This window comes from Diorhabda sublineata, chromosome 1, assembly GCF_026230105.1.
Source record: "Diorhabda sublineata isolate icDioSubl1.1 chromosome 1, icDioSubl1.1, whole genome shotgun sequence".
Classification (NCBI taxonomy): domain Eukaryota; kingdom Metazoa; phylum Arthropoda; class Insecta; order Coleoptera; family Chrysomelidae; genus Diorhabda; species Diorhabda sublineata.
Genome location: NC_079474.1, coordinates 19101539 through 19125686, shown reverse-complemented (window position 1 = coordinate 19125686; position 24148 = coordinate 19101539). Strand labels below are relative to the sequence as shown.

The 24148-nt window shown below is 35.1% G+C and overlaps 2 protein-coding genes across 6 annotated transcripts in view; both read right to left on the bottom strand.

Annotated features, from left to right (window-relative positions):
- Nucleotides 1–8009, bottom strand: part of LOC130452393 (FERM, ARHGEF and pleckstrin domain-containing protein 2-like) — a 13086-nt gene extending 5077 nt beyond the window's left edge. The window contains exon 1 of the mRNA XM_056791644.1: nucleotides 7952–8009. Within this exon, the coding sequence (XP_056647622.1) occupies nucleotides 7952–8009 (58 nt within the window). The remainder of the gene's footprint in view (nucleotides 1–7951) is intronic.
- The window catches only part of LOC130443311 (uncharacterized), a 55174-nt gene continuing 31971 nt past the window's right edge, over nucleotides 946–24148 (bottom strand). For all 5 annotated transcript variants that reach the window (XM_056779071.1, XM_056780642.1, XM_056778282.1 and 2 more), the window contains exon 10: nucleotides 946–24148. In XM_056779071.1, the coding sequence (XP_056635049.1) occupies nucleotides 15348–24148 (8801 nt within the window). In that variant the 3' untranslated portion in view covers nucleotides 946–15347.

The following is a 24148-nucleotide window of genomic DNA, read 5'->3' as shown; positions in this document are numbered from 1 at the left end:
AATATCTGATATGATTCCAAACACATCGGGGTAAACAAGTAAACGGCGTGTTTAAATTAGTTTGTTAAGTTAGTTAAGTGAATAGTGACTAGTTTAGTGAATTTGGTGTTAGAGTATAGACAAATTAGGTAAGTAAGAAACATTGTGTTTAAATTCATCCATCTGTATATAAATAAGAAAAAATAAACATTAAAATAATCCCATCTAATGTAAACTGAATTTAAACTGAAAATGTGAACAATTATTTTTTTCTAACTTTCCCCTCCATATTCAAGCCCCTATCTTCTTAGAACAGCCCCCCCCAAAATATAACCTTTAGTTTAATTCTTAAATCCAGTAGAAAAATTCTTTCTGGGACATCGATAAATGGATTATATGAACGCTAAACTAACGTGTTTTTATTGTAATCCTAAATCGAGCAAATACGGAAATGCAACCAACATTTTTTTTCAAATTAGAAATATAGTACGTAGAAAAATTAAACAATGAATTTGGATTTGATTATTTGTGGTGAATCATCAAAAAAGTTGGTTACAGGTGGATTAATCTGTATCAAATGTTAATGAGATCACCTGGTAATGTTTTTTAAAGAAAAAATATGCAACTAGAAATTTATTTTCTCTCAATTTATCCAACACAATGAGAATTTTGGATTTTGTGTTAGTTAGTCCTAAAGTATCAGTTCATTTTTAGTTTTTTCTTGTTATATAAGAGGAGGCTAAATTCCTGAAACGTATCGTTTTAAATGATATAAAATTGTTTATAAAGACTGGGTATTTGACTTGAATTGTTAAAAATATAAATAAAACTTGTATGCTTGCCAAATTTTTAACTTTAAATATAAAGAAAAAAATAAAATTCAATCGCTATTATCATTTGCAGGGCTCACCTTCTTCCTTATTAGGTAAGCAAAAGAGAAATAAGTAATACGCAAAATGTTCATTATTTTTTTTTTTTGACAAATCGTACGATTTTATTTTCAAAAAACCTGATCGAGATACAATGGAATGTTACTATAGATGTAATTAATAAAAACGTTTTTTTTTCTTTTCTTAATTTCAATCAAAATGATTGTACACAGCACAAATATAGAAAACTACCGATAATTATATCCAAAATGAAAATAATTATAATAAAAAGTCGACTGCTTCATTTTGTCATTTAAATTTATATGCGATCGCTTTTATGGTGGTTTCTTCTCAAAGTAGTATGAATAAGATATTGATGGGAGATAAGGAGACAAAAATGAGGGGCAAACATCAATAATAAAATAAAAAATAAAGTAATTGTTATAGATATTGTGATGATAATATATTACTATGAACAAATAATAAGAGAGCGTGAAGAAAGAATGACCAGAAAAACAATTGAGGCAGGTAAACAAAACTCAAAGCAAAGAGGAAAAGTAATAAAGACAATGAGATAAAATGAAATGAAGATTTTTGAAAATTTGAGAAATATTTGTTCTGTCACCGTTTTTTATCCATTAAATTATTTCTCATGTGTTTCAATAAAGAGATTTTGAAGAGGACATAAGGACGCAACCCAACACCTAAATGAGATAAGAAGAATTTTACTGAAAATATTTGACAAAATTTTGTTCTTGTATGATATTTGTATCAGAATCAATTATTTGTGATAGTTTTTTTAAACAGATTATCTAGATTTGAAAGGAAGAATATTTTGAAGCTTTTTGGAAAAAATTAGTAATTTCCTTTTCCATTGTACAGCTTCTAGTGTATATAGAACCACTTAAAAGTGCTTAAAATATAAAACTTTGTTTTCGCTCTATTATTTCTTATGTTTTCCAAAATAGTGACATTATTAATGGCAATTTGTACCCTTTTTATAGAAAAAAACATATATTTTAAATCAAAATGAGGCAAACAAGAAAAATTGATTTAGATAGTATGATACTAATATAGAAAAAAAACTTAAATTAGGATGAACCATAAATAAGAATGATCGAAGAAAGAATATCCAGAAAAACAATTGAAGAAGATAAACGAAGCACAAAGTAAAATCGAAGAGAATATTGAGAAAATAAGACAAAAGGAAGATTTTCGAAGAAAATGGAAAAAAATGGGTTGAAGAGGACATGGGACAACCCAACGCCTAAATGCGCTAAGAAGAAGAATTTTACTGAAAATATTTGACAAAATTTTGTTCTTGAATGATATTTGTATCAAAAATCAATTTTTTGTGATAGTTTTTTATTCAGATAATTTAAATTTGAAAGGAAGAATATTTTGAAACTTTTTGGAAAAAATTAGGAATTTTCTTTTCTATTGTACAGCTTCTGGTGTATATAAAATCACTTAAAAGTGCTTTAAAATAAGGAACTTTGTTTCCACTCTATCATTTTTTATGGTTTCCACTATAGAGACGTTATTCATGGCAATTTGCGCCCTTTTTATAGGAAAAACACACATTTTAAATCAAAATGGAGAAAATAAAAAAATTGATTTAGATATGATCGAAGAAAGAATAATCAGAAAAACAAATCAAAATGAAGAAGTCAACTTTGAAACTCGACAATATTTTTCCAAAGTTATTTTAATATATACTTTAGACTAGATCTAATACTGCGAATATTATATCAACAATATTTTCTTCATAAATATTATAATGGAAAAAAAAAATAAAATGTAAAAATTGGAAAAAATAAAGTTATTGACTACACATTTTATCTTTGACATATTTAAGATTATTATCATTCAATTCATTCAACTAAATTTTGAAAATTCAACTTTTTCATACAAATTTCTTTTTAAGAAAAATTACTAAAATTTTCAGAATAGTGATTGGAATTGCGTATTCAAAGTAAAATTGAATTTTCAAAAATCTCACGGTTTAGGCCTACTTTATCAATTCAAACAATCACATTGAATGGAAGAACTCAAATAATTTTAAACGTTAAAAAAATATATACATAAAAACTTATTTTGTACTACAAGGTGTTTCAAAATTGTTTGACAATCAACGTTAGACCGTTCAGACTTTCAATTGACCATATTATTTTAATAAAAACAGACATCGAACAGTAGACAGTTAGAGATATATAGAGTCCAAAGAAACTATAGAGACAAAATTTTAAAAAAATACATTTAATACAAGATGTCTCAAAACAAAATTCACCTTTGTATCGCTTATTGCGTGAAATCAGCTATTCGGAGGGGCGCGATAGATATGTCAATCGGTAAGCAAGCTGTTGGTAATTAGTCGCTATGGAACGTTTTTTGAGAGCGGACATTGCGTGTGTAATTCAGTGACTGTGCGCGTAGAAAATTCTGCAATGTTCGTTACTTAAATGATGCCAGGCGCTCAACTGATTGGAAAATGAGTCGAGAAGATTGTAAGAGACCGGATCAACAATAGATAAACCAAAATCCGTCTATAACGGTCGAAAACGTGGAAATTGTTCGTTTCGAGCATGATTTGTCTATTCGGCAGCGTGTTGTTGCTTTAAATGTGGATAGATCATCTTTTTTTCGGTAGTGCCAACAGTGTGTTCAGTATGAAAGGGGGCGTAGAGTTACAGTAAAATTAAAGCGTTAAATTCGTTCCTGAATTAGAAAATGTTAATGGTTATCAAAGAACATGGTTCCAGCAGGACGTAGTAATATCACACACCTCCACGAGTTAGTGAAATTTTTCTTAGTGAATGGATCTCCAGTAGAAGTGATAAAGTTGGCTTCCATGTAGTACCGATTATGGACTTTTTCCTTTGGGGTTATGTTGAATCTAAAGTTTGCGCTAACAAACGGACACTTAAAAGAAAATATACGCCACACAATGGCAGCCATCACGGAGAATGTCTTCTGAGCCGTCATAGACGATTTTAGTGCTTGATTTAGGGACCATTTATAAACACTAAGGCTCGCGTTGAGACATGTCTAATTTTTATGTTCTACGCTCGCGTTCCAGCGTTCCAGCGTCTAGCCAATGAAAACTGTTATACAGGTATGAACAGTAGTAACAACCACATTTAACTATTTTATTTTCCTGATGTGCCGTATCTTGATAATACTTGTGTTACTTTTTTTCAAATGTAATTTATTTTCAAACACCTTGTATATGATTAGAGGGTAGTGGATAATATGGAATTTTTGAGAATTAATGTTAATTTATGTGGAAGAATACATGCGGAAATAGAATGTTTTAAGCTGTATCAGAGGTACGTACTGATATTTAAAAAAATATATTTTTATAACAAAATCTGTCTAGAAATATTTGAAATTATATTATTTTGTTTAAATACCATCAATTCGTAGATTAATCGTGAAAAAACTGTATACTATTTACTCTTTTTATGGTCAATTAAAAAACAAACATAAAAATACGTAACAAGGGGTGTATAATATACAAAAAATTCAATATCAATCTTGAACTCCAACATCCAAGATAAATTGAACAATAATATTATTTTTATTCCATTTTTGTTTTTTTTTTTTGATTTTCAAAACTATTTACATTACATCAGTCTTCGGGCTTACTTCATTATATTTAAAGCGATTCTTTTGGAAAATTGCACTGTTACTTCCATTTTTGTTTCAAAATTAATAAAATTGATCTTTTTAGGTTATAATTGTATTCAAAATAATGAGCTATAGAATTTTTTTGACTTTTATACTACTATACTTTGGCTAAAAAATGTTGACTAATAGTTCAATTCTTGAAATTCAGTTCATGTTTTGTGTTAATATATTTTATTGAAGATGAGGTAAGTTTCCATCTTATCTTATCTTATCCAATATTAATATCAACTATAAAATGATTCACGGGGGTGGTTCAATTATAAAACGAAATATTTGAATACACGCGCGCAAAATTTAGTGTCTTAAAATTGGCTGTACTGGATGTTTCGAAGCGCAGGGACCACAGATCACCTATATTTAGATGTTATTTGTTCTAAACATATAAGTAATACTTCAATATGGACATTTTCTATAATTGGAAGCTGTTCCGTCTAAGGAAGAGAGAATGAGAACGGTTTCTCGATCCTTCGAGAATCCAGCTCGGTTCTGCGCATTCCCAAGCATACGCAGTATAGATAAAGTGTCACGAACGAGAGAGAAAATGAATATTGTCGGCATCGTGACGTAGGGACGTTTTTTCCTATACCAACTGTCCTGACAGGAGTATTACATATATGGTTCTAACCAAATCGACGTCGACTGTGGGTCTGAATAGTGTTCCAAACCCTCAAAAATTTATCCGCCTAAAGTGCTAACCAAAAACCCCTAAAAGCCCTACAATTACTAGGGATTGTCCCTAAAAAACTTTTCATAAAATAATTAAATATTTTTTAATGAATAATACATTAAAAATAACAAAATATCATTAAATAATTAATTTTAAGCAATCAATAATTAATTTCACTTAGCAATATCATTTTTTAAATTCATTATTCTTAAATTATCAAAAACTTTTATTATTAATCTTTTTCTTCAGATTATGGTTTTTTAATATCCTACATATTGGACATCGAACAATTTCCCATACTATTACACTTTTATTTTGCTTAATTTGAAATAAAAAATAAATATTTGAAGTTATAAAAAAAGTTTTTCCCTGAAACCCTTAAGTTGGGAACCCTGAACTTGAACTACTAAGTTGGCATTCTACATAAGTTACTGTCAAATTTGAATTTTACTAATGGCGCGCGAATTATTTGAGGTAGTTCATACGGCTACCAACTAATTAACTTTCGAATCTATGTTTTTGTTAATGATATTTCTCAAAATGACTCAAAAATTTTGAAAACTATTATGAAAAATATGATAAAGTTGGAAATTTATTAGTTGTAATCTTGTTAAGAGAAAAAATATTAATGTTATGGTAATAGCAATTTTCTCTTTACTCCAAGGGTAAAAATATGAGAAAGTTTAGAAAAACAAAAATAGATTTCGACATACGAAATGCGATCATGAACTTATATAAAAGAAATTTGAACCATTATTAGTAAAAACCTAATTTCTGAGGCTTTCCTAACCACAGAAGGAGTAAGATAATAAATATCTGCTCAGCAAATTCAGAAAATATATGTTGGATACAAAAACCCGCAGTGAAAATATATGAAGGAGCATGCGGAGCTCCAGATCAACTGTTACCGATGAAAATATCGTCGCTGTAGAAAAGCTCCTTTTGGAAGTACGTGACATGGCTAAAGAATTGGGCATCAGCACATGTAGTATTGAACAAATAATTCATGAAGGACTAGGTTACCGCAAACTTTCAGCTAGATAGGTGCCAAGACTTCTGAATTTTGAGCAGAAATTCACACGTTGGGAAGTTTGCTCGCATCTCCCGCAGCGGTATGAAGAGGAAGGAGAAAATTTATTGCACCGAATAGCCACCACAGACCAGACTTGGGTTCACCATTACCTTCGGGAGAGTAAACGCGCGTCTATTTATTGGAGAAGACGAAGGCGTGCCAGTTGAAGTGAAGGTTACACTGTCAGCGGAAAGGTGTTGTGTACCGTGTTTTGGGGCATAAAATCTGTCTACAGATGAAAACGATCCAATCCATAGTGCGATATTTGTGCAAGACAACGCCAGACCGCATACAGCTTGACTTGCGATGGAAGCATTAGGTTAGGAAACAACATCCTTATAGTCCCGATTTGTTACCTTGCGACTATTATCTATTTGGTCCATTGAAAGAGGCTCTTGGCTTACTGCGATTCGAAAGCGAGGTAGAATCCTTCATGCTCGAATGGTTACGTAACAAGTCGAAAGTTTTTTACGAAAAAGGCATCCGAAAGCTTCAAGGGAGGTGGAAAAAAATGCGTGGAGTGTAACGGAAAAGATCCAGAAACACTGTCAGATTTCAGAAAGATTTCAGCTCTGTAGCTAAATTAAAAAAAAATTCATAGCAAAATTCCGGTTATATACACAAAAATTATCGTATCACTGGTATTTTAGGATATTTTTAATACTTAATTTTAGTTTTTTGGAACAATCTGTATATGTATCAACTTAATAGATATTTCTGGTTTCTCATCATGGACAAAAAATATCACAATTTCTTACAAATTTTTTTGGAAGCAAAAATGCTCGAGTAAATCATTTCTGTCTTGGATGTTCATTGAGATCAAGAACTTACTAAACAAATTGTGTTATTGTATAGCGAAACTTTGAATTTATTTTGTTAATAATGGATGTGCCTCAACGTTTAACAAGACATGTGACGAATGAAGAAGCCGATAGTGTAATCGCGCTCATACAAGATCGCCGCAGTCAAAGATACTTCGCAGGGGTAATTGGAGTTCAACAAAGCACCATATCCTATTCGCTATCAAGAAACAGGGCAGCTAACCAGAAGACCCGGACAAGGCCACGAAAGGGTAACTTCGGTAGTAGATGATCGTTATTTGAGGTTAACGGCGTTAAGAATTAGGGATACCACTGCTCGAAGGCTGCAAACGGATCTGTTGGCTGCTCGTAATGTCCGAACAAACAGTTAGAAATAGGCTGAGAGAAGCAGGTATACGAGCCAGAGTGCCTGCTAGAGGTCCACGTCTTACCAGAGAACATCGAGTAGCAAGATTGGAATTTGCTCGAGAACACGCAAATTGAAATATTCAAGATTGGTCCAATATTTTATTCACGGATGAATCAATATTTTGTCTGTATTCATCAGATAAGCGTGTACCAGTATATAGGCGACGTGGTGAAAGGACGATCAGGTTAACTTTTGTCAAACTGAAAGCTTTGGTGGTGGCTATATCATGGTTTGGGGAGGAATTTCTTTCGAGGATCGCACGGAGTTAGTACCAGTGATTGATGGAAGACTAAATGCTGACAGGTACATAACCAATATCCTAGAACCCCATGTAATGCCCTATATGCCTCATATCGGTGACAACTCTGTGGTAATGCACGATAATGCTTGTCCACACGCTGCTAGAGTGGTTCAGCAGTACTTAGAAGAGGTCGAGATACCCACCCTGAATTGGCCTGCACGTAGCTCGGACCTTAATCCAATAGAGCATGTCTGGGACCATCTAGGATGGCAAATTCAGCAACATCCGGCACCAATAAGAACACTAGATGATCTTCAATGTGTTCTTTTTAACTTCTGGGAAAACATGCCGCAAGGATACGTTCAGAAACTGTTTAGAAGCCTTCCAAGACGAATGGAAGCTGTAATAAGAGCGAGAGGGGCGGCAAGACACGCTATTAGAAATTCATTGGCTGGTTTTAGTTTAAGCACCGTTCATTTTTTTGTATAGATTTGTACAATTTTTTTGATATTTTCTATGTTTTGGTAAATCAAAGTTTTTGTCCTTTGTAGATTAAACTGATATAAAATAAATGTTGCAAAAGACGTCTCTATTGGTGTTTTAATTCGTAATAATAAAATTTTAAAAACAGGCAACACATGCGATAAATTTTGTGGGGTGAATATTTGAACCATCCTTTTAGTCCACTTATACTTTTATTTTCCATTTTTGAAATTCAGTTCAACATTAATATCAACTATGTTATTATCTATTACCAACATTTCGGAACAAAATTGAGATTTACTTATTATTTTTGAAAAATATGACGCTTATGGTAGCAAACCATAAAAGACAAACAACGAGATCTTTGAGAATCTGTTTTAAAGAACATTTTACTCATGAGCTTTGGGCATCAAAAAATAATAATCGGAGTTTTTAGGCGATAAAATATTTTGTTTAATAGAATTGTTAGGTGGCAAATATTAGAATGCGAAAACCTATTCAAATTTTTTTTTATTTTTAAGAGTACGTGCCAATATATTTTTAGAAGTAACAGCAAATTTTTCAAATATTGTTAAAGTTATATTAGAGAAGACAGGAATATTTACTTAATGTAAAATCGTTAAAAACGGTTACAGACCAATCGCAAAACTTCACACATTTTTGGCACCAATCGTTTAGCACGTTTTTCCTTTTAAATTTTGATTAATAACAAAAACTATCGAATGTCTCAAACAATTACATATATCTGAATAAATTATTTTTTTTTGGGTCTACCGGCAGAATTCTAATATCTGCGATTTTCTCAAATTCCCTCATATTTTCAAAAGTTTTACGGGTCTAAGTGAAAATAAAATAAAGGAACATGATATTTTTTCTATGAATTTTGGTTGGGACATTTCGATATGTATATATAACAATTAAGGAAGTTTAACATTTGGTTCTATCGTGCTTATACAGTGTCGATTTAAAAATAAGTGCAAAATATTTTGAAAGATTCGTAAAACTCAGTATGAATCAGTTTAAGTGACAAAATAAATTATATACACTGTGGCTGGAAAAAGATACTACCCCATGCGATTTAATCTGTCTCACGGTCAATTTCCAAGGAAACCCCATTTTTTCAATCTATTCCTACCATTGTAACATTCCATTCAGCTACATTGTTCCTCAAATATTTTTAATATCCTTTGGTAACGTATTGTGACTAATTAGTTACTTCTGATTCAATTATAAAGTTTTTAAAGAAATTAATTCGTTGTTGACGTTCAAATCCATTCGAAGAATTCAATAAATCTCAGCGATTCTAAAACGTCCTCTATCTACGGTCCTCAAGCACTACTAAAGATTATAATCAGTTTTTATACTCGCTGGTAAGTCATTCTAATATCTTTTTAACCAGATCCAGTTTCTTCTTTAGTAATGTTCATCTGTGTTCCCTTTTCCTTTCTTATTTTATTGTTTTCCGTTGTTCAACAATTGTCAGATTGAAGTTAACTGCAACCAAAGAACGAAGCAGAGAACCACAACATCAAAACCATCCACAACAACTTGGAACTCAGTTGAGACTGCAACCATTCTGATTTTCCATAGATAAGTCCCTGTTTTTATCTTCGAATGCCGACCGTCGTTGAGCAACGTAGTCATTGGTTTTTTTTGTGTGAGAAGGCATTAAAAAACAAGGAAATTCTTCGGCGTTTACGAAAACAATTCAATCAATATGGCCGCGATTGTCAACCATCGTCAGCATCATCGTCGCGTAGAACCACTCATTTTGGATAGCTTAGGTTGAATGTTCTAAAAATCTCGGCTGAACTCGGCATTAGTATTGATAATCTATCATCCAAAAATACCTTCATTATCGCAAAATAACGGCGCAATGGGTACCCAAATTTTGAGCAAAACCTCATACATACATGACGTAATACAAGACGGAGGGGGACGATGTTTTTTAAAGCGAATCTTCAGTACAGACGAAACATGGAGGAAGGAGCGAATACAACCAAGACCACGGGTAAGTTTGTGTGTACTGTATTCTGAGACTGACGTATCGCATGAGCTCATATTTGTATCTGTTGCATAATTTTCTTAAATATGTCTGATACGGAGAAAAATGATGAAGTTTTTGACATTAGCTATACTCCGTCTAAGAAGAGAACTAAGAGCACTAAAAGAAGTGGTACGTTTGATCGGTGCTTCTCCACGGTATGGAAGGCGAACAAGTTGGAGGCTTTGGAGATGTGGTTACACCGCAGAATTCTTAAGTTGCCTTGGACGGGTAGATTGAAAAACAACGTACCTAGGGCACATCATGCTAAACAACAAATATAAATTTTTGCACCCGCTGATCGAAGGTAAAATTGAAGGAAAGAGAGGGATCGGAAGGAAGAAAATGTCTTGGCTGCGCAACATCAGGCAGTGGACAGGACTACAATCCTTAATACACACCACAAGAAATAGAGAAGTGATGGAAAATGTTATCGCGAACCTCCATTAGTGGATATGCATTGAAAGAAGATGTTATTGTTTCTAAAAGGGAATAATAAACTATTCAAGAGTTCGAAATAATAATTTCCATTATTAAATTCGAAAAGCTAGGAGCCTCATGTTACTTTATTTATATTGAATGCATCAAAATAAAACTGTGAACAACATTGAAGAAAAATTATACGATGATACAACTTTACTAAAATTCAGTTATTTCAAGTTGCAGTTGATTTTTTTCCAATACAGTATATTCCCCTAGTGTTTTAATTATTTCGTCTTTTGTCAATTTTAAACTGATTGTACTGATGAATCAAATAAATTTCTTATGAATATCTTGAGCTAATATATTGATCACAAAATTTGTCTAGCGATGTTTTCTTTTTGTTTCACATCTTAAGTAGTGTCTTTCAGTCATGGGGTAAGAGTTGAATGGTAAAATACATAAACAGTGAGTTTTATGTATGGAACGCCTCAATTATCTCGAAAAACACGATTTTTATAAATTTTTCTGTGCAAGGGTCTTCTGATACGGAGGTATTATGGTGGTATTTACATTATTTTGTTATTTCAAATAGATCACCCTGTTGATTTTTTGCTTTTCGAAATCCTTAATAATTATTATTTTTCATCTAATGTTACCTATACCTAAATCCTATAATTTCGGAGTTATAGCTACAATTGTCGAAGTTATAATAATACATTTAGGTAGCTATGACTGCTACAATAACAAATTTGACGATTGAAGTTTATTAAAAGTCACGATGGTTCGTTTATTTAAAAAGAACTAATTGATATTTCAATGATATTAGGATATGGTGATAGGCGTAGAAGTCAACAAGACACGTGTAATATTTTCAATAATTTATATCCTAACCCAAATCCCATAACAAGATCTACTGTAAGTAAATTAGTAAAGAAGTTTAACGAAACTGGTTTAATAAAAGATTTATCCGAATCAGAGCGCAGAAAAACTGCATCAACTGAAAACAAATCTTTAGATGTTTGTGTCCTATTAGAAGACGATCCACACTAGAGTTCTAAACAAATATCCAGAGAACTTGATATTTCGAAAACATCCGTAATGAAAATTTTACGCGGTAATAAATTCCATCCATACAAAGTTACGTTGGTGCAAGAGTTGACAGATGACTACTTTGATAAACGTGAAGAGTTTGCAGACCTGATGATGGAAAAACCGATCCAAATTTTTAAGTAATGTTTGCGATGAGGCCACTTTTTATATTAATGAAAACGTAAACGGCATAATTCTAGATACTGGTCACGTAACAATCCTCGTGGGATGCGTAAATTCCACACCCAATATCCCGAAAAATTGAATGTATGGGCTGGAATAATAGGCGACAAAATAAGTGGTCCCTTTTTCATTAAGGTTAACTAAAATGGTCCGGCGTATTTAGATTTATTGGAAAATAGTATTACACCTGAGTTGCCTCAAATCCAACTAAGTTTTTTCAATTACATTTAAAAAAAACTTCAATATTAGAAATTTTCAGACAATAACAATATCCCAAACGACAATATTTGGCTATAACAAGATGGTGTTTTACCTCACTATGCGTGTGTGGTGAGGCGATACCTAAATAATATGTTTCACAGAAGATAGATTGGAAGACGTGGTTTTATCGAATGGCCTACGCGATCACCCGACATGAATCCTTTAGACTATTTCCTGTGAGGTCATTTAAAAAACATAATTTATAAAACAAAACCTGCCAATATTCAGGAAATTCAAGATAGTATTACCACAGAGATAAGAAGATTTGAGCAGTCAGGGATGTTGCAAAGTTTTAAAAATCGCATGGCTAGTTGTATGAATGTAAATGAACAACATTTTGGGCATCTGCTGTAATCGCCTTTGCTCTATGTTTTCTAAAATTCGTAATTTTTCTATTTCACAAATGTGGATCCATTTCTAACATGACACAAACATTTAAAGATTTGTTTTCAGTTGATGCAGTTTTTCTGCGCCCTAATGTGAATAAATATTTTACTAATTTACTGACAGTAGATATTGTTATGGGATTTCGGTTAGGATATAAATTATTAAAGAATATTCAAATTAAACGAGTTTAATCAAGCGTAGCCATCTAAATGTACAATTTCCGAGATAATTTAGGCATTCTATACATAAAACTATATAAAAGAAATTTTACAAATCAAAATATTGGTACTGGAATGATATTATTTTGGGCCAAATCATCTGTTAAAGAAAATAACCGAAATATGATGTAGGAAAAAATTTTACCATTAAATTTTTTTTAATATCCAGAAATAGTAGATTAATACTTTCGTGTTGTATTTATTGATTTAAAAAACACTAAAATTTTAGTAAAGGAATCCAAAATCGTTTCACCAATTATGAAAACATCGACTCGAACTAGAGGTTAACTAGATTATATTTTATGGTTATAAACTTTGTCACACGCATTGCACCTATTACGTATTCTGTTCAATAATACATTTTATTTAAAAAAATACCAGAAAATTGCAAATGTGAACATGTAATTAAAGATGCAACTTTGGCATTATTTTAACTAGAAGAAGAAATCGCGCATTTTCGCAGGTGTTTCACCGGTGGACTCATTAATTGCGGATCGATAAGCCATTTCAAATAGGGATAGATACTGATCCCAATCTCTCTGGTGGCTGGAAACTACTGTTTACAGATATCTGCTAATGGTCCTGTTACGATACGGGGATGTGCTATTTAAGTTTCGGGATATGGCAACACTAATTTGAATACACAGGTCGGCATAAGTTTGTCAACGCTGTCGAAAAAGATTGAGAAGAACCCTGTTCGTGCTTTAGAGAGTTGTGTCTACGTCATGATAACACGTGCTCGTCAAGAAGACGCGTTTTCAGAATAACCAATGCAAGTTTACGCTTCAAGAATAAGTTTTTCAACAACAATTTCCGAACTCGCCGCTACCAAATCGTTCAAACGTGTGGAAAACGTATAATAAAATCTTAAAAACGGGCTCTGTTGCCGACGCAATGCGTTCTAAACGATTGGTATTTGTAACAACTAAAGAAAATATGGAAACAGTGGCACTGACGTTAATTCAGGAGTCAAACCAATTTACAGTGCGGCTATCGGGAGAAATTCAAATATCCGATCGTTTTTTACGAAATTTATCGTCCGCGTCTCCTCCACGCACTTCAAGAGGAACATTTCGGTCGCAGATTGGAATTTAGTGGATGCAGTCTGGATGATCCGCAATTCCAGCATTACGTTTTATAATGGGATGAAGCAACCTTCAAGCTGAACGGAACGATTAATCGGCATAACTGTGTGTACTGGAACTACCAGATTCCTCACGACTGCATTGATAAAGAATTAAACCTGCTCGGGGTGTGGGTATGTACGTAGTTATCCATGCGTGGGGGTCTTGTCGGTCTGTACTTTTTTGAGGGTGACGTGACGGGTCAAATTTATCTAGAAATACTCGAAGATTTACGCGTGTAAATGGACAACGATCCAATACTGACGAACATTCGTCATTTCATGCAGGATGGAGCTTTGTTGCACGACGAATTGTGTGCGAGAATGTTTATTTCGGATAATGGATAGACAGATGAGTATTCGTTGAATGGTTCGCACAGTCAAGTGAACTAACACTCTGTGATGTTTTCAATAACTTCATTTTTAATGCACATTTGTTGTCTGACTCATACCGACCTCTGTATGTTTAATCTGCCTTTGACATAATAAAATTTGATATATTTAATGGTGAACTTGTTGTCATATGAAAGCTATTTAAGTTGTTTACTTGAAACATTCATCTTGGTCAAAAAATGACTTTCGAAGTGAATTAAACCAACAGCAGTGTGCCGATCAACTCCCTTCGACTTAGAAAACATCGACCCTGTACGTAAACTGAGACATCGTCATGATGGATATCTTGAGATTGAGGCAAATTGGGCCTACATTCAAATATTGCATGAACATTTGGCTGTCAAAAATAATTGTTCGCGTTGGATCGTGATAAAATCGTGACAGACGACGAATCGTGGATCTATGTGTATAAATTCGAAATTCGAAACTAAATAACGACTGCGTGGGTCTTTCAAGTCGAGCTCTGAAGCAAATGGACGCCTGATTTTTCGGAATAACTGGACATGTCGCCACGGTTCCATTAGAGCAACATTCTGAATGGTACACTAACATTTGTTTGTCAGAAGTATTCGAAAAAATCAGGAAAACCAATGGCAGAGGACGAATCGTTCTCCATTGTGACAATGCCAGCTCACACACATCAGTTACAACAAAAACGTTTTTGAACAATCAAAACATGGAATTGATGCCGTACAATTCTTGTTTGGCAACCAATTATTTCTTGTTATACTCACAGATATCAAAAATAAATTACGATGTCAACGTTTTTATACACTTAAAGAAGCGGAGAGTAGAAACACATTTGCGCGTGCTTTTGGTCAGGAAATAGCGTTTTGCATCATGTCAAGCGGCCTTAACACACATTCAAAAAACCGATATCAATCAACAACTGATAAATTTCAATAAGAAAAAAATATATGACTAATATTATTAAACAGATTACGATGACGTAACCGTGCCCCATCAAAAAATCCTACAAAATATCGACATTAAAATCAAATCTGCGGCGAAACGTCGTTCTCGAAATCGTCTTCTAACAACGGCGGAGGTATATTAGTTACGTCGAACGCTTCCACAATTTCAAATCCTTCTTCGTCGCGTTCCATCCGCATTATATCCGAACCCGATTGCGAATCGTCTGGGTAGTAACCTTCCTCTATAGTTTCGGCGTATTGCATCAGACGATCGTCTTCGGTTAGAACGCTTTCGTATTGGAAACTAGACGCGATATCTTCCATATTTTTATTCCTCAGGTACTCGTTGTATTCCGTTAAACCGGATTCGTGTTCTACGAAATAATACTCGTCGACGTTTTGTTGTTCTTTTTCTAATCTAGCTCTACGTTGATTTTGTAATTGTTTCCTTCGCCTATATCCTCTTCTATCTCTATCGGATTTACTTTTGGGAGATTCCACGCTACTGGTGGAATCGTTTTCACTTGGAGGACTCTTTGCTTGACACACGTTTTTGGCCACGGGTTTTCTATGGGTCCTAGTTAACGGTACCGTAGCTGTTTTATAAGGAGGTACCGGGGAAGTACTCGCCAGTGGTGTAGATTCGGAACTCAGACTACTGGAATAATATGGTGAGCATTTCGATAACTTTATGGGAACTTTAACGGGTCGTTCTGTACTTTTTGTGGGTACATGTTTTTGTAAATACTTTTGTTTATCTTTATCGTAACGTTGTATGTGTACTGTTCGTTGTTCGACGGAACTACTAGATTTATCAGTATCGGATAAGTTTTGCGGTGGTATGACTATTGGTCTTTCAGTCGATTTCGAATAACATTTTACGTCGATTTTATTGGATAAACTCGTCGATAATAGAGCGAAATCTTCGCTCGGGATATTTTTAGGACTAGGTACTCCTTTTTGATCGACACCTAATGCAAATTCTTCAATATCTATACTAGATCCTAGTCTATTATGTTCTGTTATAGTAGGAAAGAAAGGTTTAGTTTCCGATGTGGACCATTCGCTAATATTTGACATTCTATCCGTTAAAGTACTATCACCAGTAGATGTCGAAGATAATTTTTGAAATTGTAGACCGGGGCTATGTTGAGCTTTCAAAGTACTACTCGTGTTACTAGTAGACCAATCCGATATAGAATGAGCTATATCCGTTAAGGAGTTTTCGTCGCTTTTTAAACCGGAACTGCTTTTAGTAGTACCACTCGTACTAGATAAATTTTGAAATTTAACGGTATTAGTACTGTTCGACCATTCGGAAAGACTCAGCGCTATAGACGTATCTTCGGAATGGGAACTATGAGTACATTTTGTAGGTTTAAGAGCAAACCTCACCGTACCATCGTCGAGATTAGTAGCCATGGAACTAGTACAATCCTCTTCCGAATAAGAACTTTTCGAACTCTTTTTATCGCTTTTATGCGAATGAGAAGAATCATCGGAAGCGGTACTTCTTCTCATTGCCGTAGGAGGTCTCAATTCGTGTTTACTACTATCTAGAGCGTCTACGAATACGTCATCGTTGAGATTAGATATATTCAAATCTTCATCGGAATTGGAACCTTGAGATTTCTTTTCCAATACTATTTTAATACCGCTTGGTCCTACGCTCAAACTATCCGACAGACTCTCGCTAATATTACTGATATTCTCGCAAGCTACATTTTCGTATGTGTGAGTTTTTTCGGTATCCGGATCGATAGTTCTGTTTTCGTTATCGGAATTCGAATCGTTGTCATAAATACTAACCGTACTAGAATCTACCACGACTTTAGAAGCTTCCTGAGGCGGTGTTATATAGAAAGTCTCCACTTTTCCTATTATAGGCTGTTCGATTACGCTAGAAGGCGGACTTGGCCATTGTTCGGAATCTTGACTTCGTAACGAACCCTTTAAGCCAAAAGTTCGTGGGATACTCTTAACGGGAGGCTTAAAAACTTGTGTAGTTTGTTGAGAAGTATCGCTACTAGGGAATTCGTGCATAGCTAGGAGTTTTTGACCTTGTTGCGGTATCTCAGGCAAGGGCCAATCTTCGCTCTCCTGGCTACTGGATCTTATATCTCTGATATCTTTTGATTCGGGCTCGAAGCATTCTTCGTCGATTATAGTATCATCGGAACCTTGTCTTTTCAATCTTAATCCTCTTTCTGATGTTATAACCTCGATATCGTCCATTGATAGTTCGGCCATTTCGGCAGAAGTTCTTCTATCATCAGATATTTGTCTTTGTAGTAAACTAGCTAGATGCGGTAAAGGTTCTTGTTGTTTATCACTAGGTTTACTTAAATCGCTCAGTTTATCGTCTTCTTCTTTAGATTCGATGACGTGATTGGTTGGAGTTTTCTTCTCGTTTTCCGATACTCTCGCATTACTAGGCGATTCGGAACTGATACTAACTTGTGGATTACTAGAAGCTAGAGATTCGTCGTTTAGACTATCGCTTTGTGTGCTAGCTTTAGTGGAATCATCATCTATACTAGATTTTTCCGAATTGGTACTTCTTTCGGATATCCTAGATAAAGTTCTCGATATATAAGCCCCGCCGGTATAATTTTGGAATATGTCGGTGCTTGATAATCCTAAACCGGTCATGGTTGATAAAGGATAAGCGAAATTAGTCGAAAAGTTTGCCAGATCTTCTGGGAGCTCCGTATCGTCTTTGGTTGGAGTAACGTCGTTGTCTTTATAATAGATATCAGACATTGTCGAGTAATCACCCCCGATGGCGTCTTTACATATAAAATATTCTTTTTCTAAATCTTGATCGGGTGGTAATAGATTGTCTTCAAAACTTTCAGATCCTGAGCTTTCTAATGGGAAGGCTTTCCAAGTTGAACTCAATCCTTTCGGGATATCGTTCGATTTAGTACCTCGACAAGCTGCTCCTATACTTCCCGAACTAGATTCGGTATCTAAAGAATTTCTAGATTCGGTGGATAACCGTTCCGTTAGATATAGAGGTTTTTCGAGATTGTTTCCATTTTTTCTTTTATCCGAAGTTGAATCATCTACGAAAGATTTATCCGCAGAAGATAATTTTTTGGTTAACTTCATCTGTAATCTTTGAGTTAGCTCCGAATCATTTGACCATTTTTCTTCGAAATTATATTTTTTATGAGCAGTAGGAATTTCTTCTTCTTTTATATTTTCTTGTATCGGTGTAAGATCTTTAGGTATATCGTTGGCTTCGTCAGAACTAGAATCGTCTAATTTAAGAGATGAGGATCCTTCGTCTATAGTAAACGCTCTACCTAATACACATATTCTAGGACTTCTCGGACTCCTAGGTGCTTCAGATTCCGACGGGGATCCTTTATCTAATAAATCTTTCGTTGTAAACGTTTCTATATGTTGACTAAAACCTATAGCTCTTCCGATTGCACAACTCGTACTGGAATCGTCGGTTTCTTTTACTTCCTTCGGAGAAATATCTTTTTCTCCGCTCGTCCACGATCCAGTATCGCTAGATTTGGATTGATCCGAGCTTCTTTTTAATAGATCTAATTTAGTTTTCGTTACGGCTGTTAATAAGTTAATACTATCCGGTTTTTTAAATTCCGTTTCGATATTTAAATTCTTATCCGGGGATTCTAAACTTATGTTATCGTAATCTAAGGATTCTTCGGTTCCGGCGTATTCTTCGCATTCCACCGTTATCCACGATCCGGTATCTTCGGATTTACTCCTTTCTATGCTCAATACGTTATATAGAGAATCTTTTTTATTTTCGGATACTGCGAGTAAGTTTTTATCGGTTTCACCTTTTAATTCGCTCACTTCGGTTAGCGATTCTTCTTCGCTAGTAATTCTTGCGAAATTTTCCGTTTGTTTTTCTCGTTTCTTTTCCAATTTCTTTTTTAGAAATTTGCTGACGGTATTCGATGCTTTTTGCATATCAGCTATCAATTTCGCATCTTTTTCCGATTTATAGGAAGAATCTCCGGTAGATTCGTCTATATATTTTATATCTAACGATTCTCCTAGACTCATTTTTTCCATACTTTGAGAATCCGATGAACTCTTACTCAAATCTGGAGGTTTAGGGTAGGTGCGCTCCTCAAAAAAATCGTCGGATTGTCGAATTATTTCTATGTCTTGTAATTTTTTGTTTTGATCTTCCACTGATAACCATACGTCCAAAGTGGTACCTTTCAATATAATTTTGTCTTCGTCGCTAGAGACGTGCACGTCTGCTGTTACTGTTTCTTTCGTTCCTCCTATTTCCGGTGAATTTTCCTCCAAATCTTTATCTTGAATACTTTTTATTGTTTCCGGTTTAAAATCGAATTCGTTGGTGGTGGATTGTTGTGAGTTTTGATGACTAGTTTCTAGATCTAGACTTTTACCTAAGCGAGTTAAAGTTTTAGTTTCGACTTCGCTTATATTGAGATCTAAGCTTTTCGTTAGTTTTTCGCCCATTTTTTTGTCTAATTTTTTCGGAGATTTCGTGATTATTATCGCTTCTTCTAGACTCACGCTTGGTTCTATTGTATTAATACTTATTTCCAATTTACCCCCTCGTTCTCTTACCATTTCTTCGACTTGAGGAAATACCGGTAGGACGTCTTTAACGGGGCTCTTTAATGTTTTTGTTTGTTGTATGGCTATTTCGTACAATAATTGTTGTTTTTCTATTCTCTTAGCGATATCGGGTTCGGCTTCTTCTTGGGACTTTGTTCTTTCTTTACTACCGATTCTTTTTAATTCTAATTTTTCTAGAGATCGAGCTTTTTCTTTTGGTACTGTTTTCTTTGTAACTTCCAATTCTTGACTTTTCGTTCGCTTTACTTCGGGTAACGTTAGGGAATTTTGAGCGGATAAAGATTTTTGTTCGACTTTTTCAGTTTTAGTTGCTCCTTCGGCAGAAGAAGCTTTTTGAACAGGTTTAATAGTTTTAGGACTGCCCGGTTTGATGGTGGTTTTGGTTTTAACGCTCGATGGTTTCGGAATAATTTTATCTTTACTTGAAGTTTTTGTAGGCGGTTTCGCTCTTATTACTTTTTGAGGTTGTTTAGCTTGTAAAGTCGTTTTAGAAGATTTCTTTGATTTAACTTGATTTACATCTGGTACTATTTGATCGCGTTCTTTTTCCTTAATACTAATATTAGATTCCTCTTTTTTCACGTCTGGTAATTTTGGTAAGGGTTTAGAAATTCGAGGTAATTCCGGTAAAGGTTTATTAGGTGCTTCGTCTTCTGAAGATTTTTTTGTTTTACCGTCATCGGTATCGGATCTTTCTTCAGTGGATTTATCGCTGATTAAATAATTTTCTAATCCGCTATCTTTATCGGTTAATTGTTGATCTTCTTCGGCTACGGTATCATCTTTACTAGAAAAAGCGTTAAGTGGCGGTAATCTACTAACAGCTATTACCGGGGCGTCTAAACTTTTAGCTCTTCTTCCGGCTATAGGTGATTCTAGAGCTTGTTGTTTTTGTAATAAAGAGAAAGCGGAGCCTTCGGATAAATTTAGACGAGCGTGTGCGAAAAGTACTGGACTCTGTCCCTGTTTTCTTAAACTAGGCGATGGTATTTCGGTTATTCTAGTTTTCGAAGGCACTTGTAGATTCTTTAAATCGTTTTCTATTTCGGCTTGTAATAATTTTTTTTCTTCTTCTCGTTTTATTTCATCGTTTATCGTAATCAATTCCTTATCGGTCGAATAGTCTTCTTTTATCGTTTCGTCAATGTCCTGTTCTTCTACGGTAACGAGAGGTTCCGGAAGAGGATCGGTAAAAACTGGTTGTAGATCGGTAGTTTTTACATCGAAATCGTCTTCGGAACTGGGGATAGAAAACGATCTTTCCGATATTCTCCTGAGTTCAGTCGGTACGGCTTCTAAACCGTTTTCCGGTTTCTTATCTTTTTTCTTTCGAGATGTAGGAGGCGAACCTTCGACTTCTGTAGACGACATTGTATATTGCAAGTACTTTCTTTCGGATTCGAATTTAAGTATGGATTCCATTTCTTTTCTCATTTGTGGTGGGGAAAATTCGACTCTGGTCGGAGTGGCTTCGGCGCTTCCGAAAACGTCGTCAGAATCTAAAGATTCGTCGTCAGAGCTAAAAGATGTTATTCTAACTTTAGTTTTATTCGCTTTTCCTTTTTTTCCCGGTTGCATTCTAGGTTTGATTATCCTTTTAGGTTTTATATCGGTTTTTAATTTAGTTTTAGTTTTTTCCGCATCTTTTTTCGGTTCTAATTTCGTAACGGGGAGTGTTTCTTCGATGATTTTCGATTCTTTCTTTGTAGGTTTATCGATTTGAATGATAGTTTTTTGCGGGAGGACGCTTTCGGTTTTAGAGCTAGTAGGAGAATCGCTCTCTATTTGACTCAATTTCGAATTCAAAGCTTCTAAAAGTACGGGGTCTATATGAGTTATATCTCTTTTAGGGCTTGAAATATGTTGAACGGGTAATTGGGTCTTGTCAATTTCCAATGTAACAGGATCTATTTTAGATAAATCGATATTTTGTGTAAATAAAAATTGCGATTCCGACGGTTCGGGTTCTTGTTTACCGTTTAATTTTTTTGTTTCGTCGATTTTTGATGTTTCTTTTACTTCTTTTTGTGTTTTATTCGATTGTTGTTCGGTTTTTGGTTCATCTTTTTTATTTACGCCGTTCATAACGTGTCGTTTATGTAAAATATAAGTGAGTTCTTCATCTTTAGGAGGTAAGTTTGTTAAATCCGATTGGGTTTTAGCGCCTAAAATTTCGAATTGACTTTTTGGTACTTCGAATTTGGTTTTTAAACCTTCTCCTTCCCTTTTTATGATATCGAAATGTCCGAATTCGGCGGTGGGCATTTCGAAGTGGGTATCTCTGTATTTCATAATAGGTGGCGCGCTGGGAATTTGTTTATATAAATAATCTTCATCGCTGGATTCTGCTGGAGTTAAATCTATAGATTTTTGATGCATCAGTAGCATCCTTCTGTTACTGGAGTTCAATCTTTGACGGGCTAAAGAGTTCGGGTCAGATTTAGTGCGTTCGATCGGTTGGTGTAGTGGTAAATCGTGCGATATTCTAGGTTCTATTTCCATAAATATTTCCCTAAAAGATTTACGTTCGTCATTGTTTTTAATCATATCGATGTTAGGTACTACACTGAACGCATGATCCGAATCTAAACTATCTTGTAACGATTGGATTTTATCTTCGTCGAAACTGAATATGTTACTTTCGGATTCCGTGGATCTCTGGACGCTTTCTTGATGCGCGAACCAAACGGGATGTACGTCGTCAGGCCAAATAGGTTCGGATTTGTGTCTTTCGTGGTCTACGGTATGGGATTTGTATGTTTTTTGCGTTCTCGGTACGGTGTTTTGTTCCAAATTCGATAGAAGACGATTTATTTTAATATTTTGTTCGGTTTCGACATTTTGTAGGCTTATAGAATGCACGTGACCAAAGTTACGATTTATTTCGGTGTTGTCGTGATTCGGTACTTTTTGTATACCGTAATTACGTTCGAAACTAATTTTCCTATCGTACGGATGTTGATAGGTAACGTTATCCATGAATCTGGAAGGAGCGTCGAAATATTCGCTCTTCGATTCGACGCTCGATGTTCTAGAATCCACGAAACCGTTTCGCGTATCCATTTTTTCGATACTCCTATTTCTACGTTCGGGTTTTTTCGTTTCGTGATCGGATCTAGATTCCTGGCTGGACGTTCGGTAACCGAAACCTCGTTCTCTGTTGGATTTTTTGAGACTTTCTCTACTAGATTTCGAAGTTTTGGATTCGAGGCTGGAATTTCTAGATATTTGTTTGAATTGTTTATAGTAGCTACCGTCGGATTTTCTAGGAAATATTTCCCGTGGAAAATCTCTTGGATCTTCGATCGTGAATAAATTTTGATGTACGTCGTTGCTACTTTTACATTTTTGTCTTTTATCTTGTTCAGATTCGCTGTCCGAAGGTAAATAATTATTAGAATCTAAACTACAGCTTCTAGTGTTGAAAGGTTTACGTTTTCGGTACTTGTTATATTCGCCCGAAGTACTGTAATCGTCGTCGGATTTTTCTATAAGCTCGTAGCTGTCGTGGGAGAGGTCGTCTTGTGAATCTCGAAGATCGTAATTACCGGGATCTTCGACGGATTCTTGGGAATACGAGGTAGTGCCGGGATAACTACTAGAATAAACTTTTTCGTCAGGCACCATAATGTCTTGGTGTATTTCTAAGCTACTATCACGGGAACTAGCGCTATAAACGGGCCTATCATCATATCGCGTTACCGGGGACTCTAACTTACGCTCTTCGAAGCTTATAACTGCTTTTTCGAGAGGTTTCGGGGGCTGAGCTCTACGTTTAGCTTGACCTGTCTCTTCGAAGCTAAAATCGTAAAGATCTTTACAACTAGCGCTACGATGCCAAATTTGCCGTTTCGGGTGTTCACTAACAGTTTTATAATCATAATCGGGAATTGTATCGATGATCTCGTGACCTAGATCATTTTGCGACTGCGTCTGAGAAGGGTAATTGTTAGCGAAATTATGACTAGAGGGCGTCGGGGTAGTAGTTTGGGTGCGAATGGTACCTGTGTCGACTCTGTGAACAGCTGCGCGGACGGCGAGTGGCGAGCTGGTAATAGTGGGTCTCGAATGAAGCGGGCTCGTGGTCGCAGACTCCTCGGGAGAGCTCGTCGTCTGAGAGGGTCCCAGAATGGAAGGTCTGGTGTCGGGGACCGAGCTCCAGGACATAACTGTGCCGAGGTGGTGAGAGGCTGATATCGTCGTCGGAGAAACCGGCTGTAGTACCCCCGCATGCGCCGCCCCCATCGAACCCAGCGACGCCGAGAGTTTGGACACTTCCA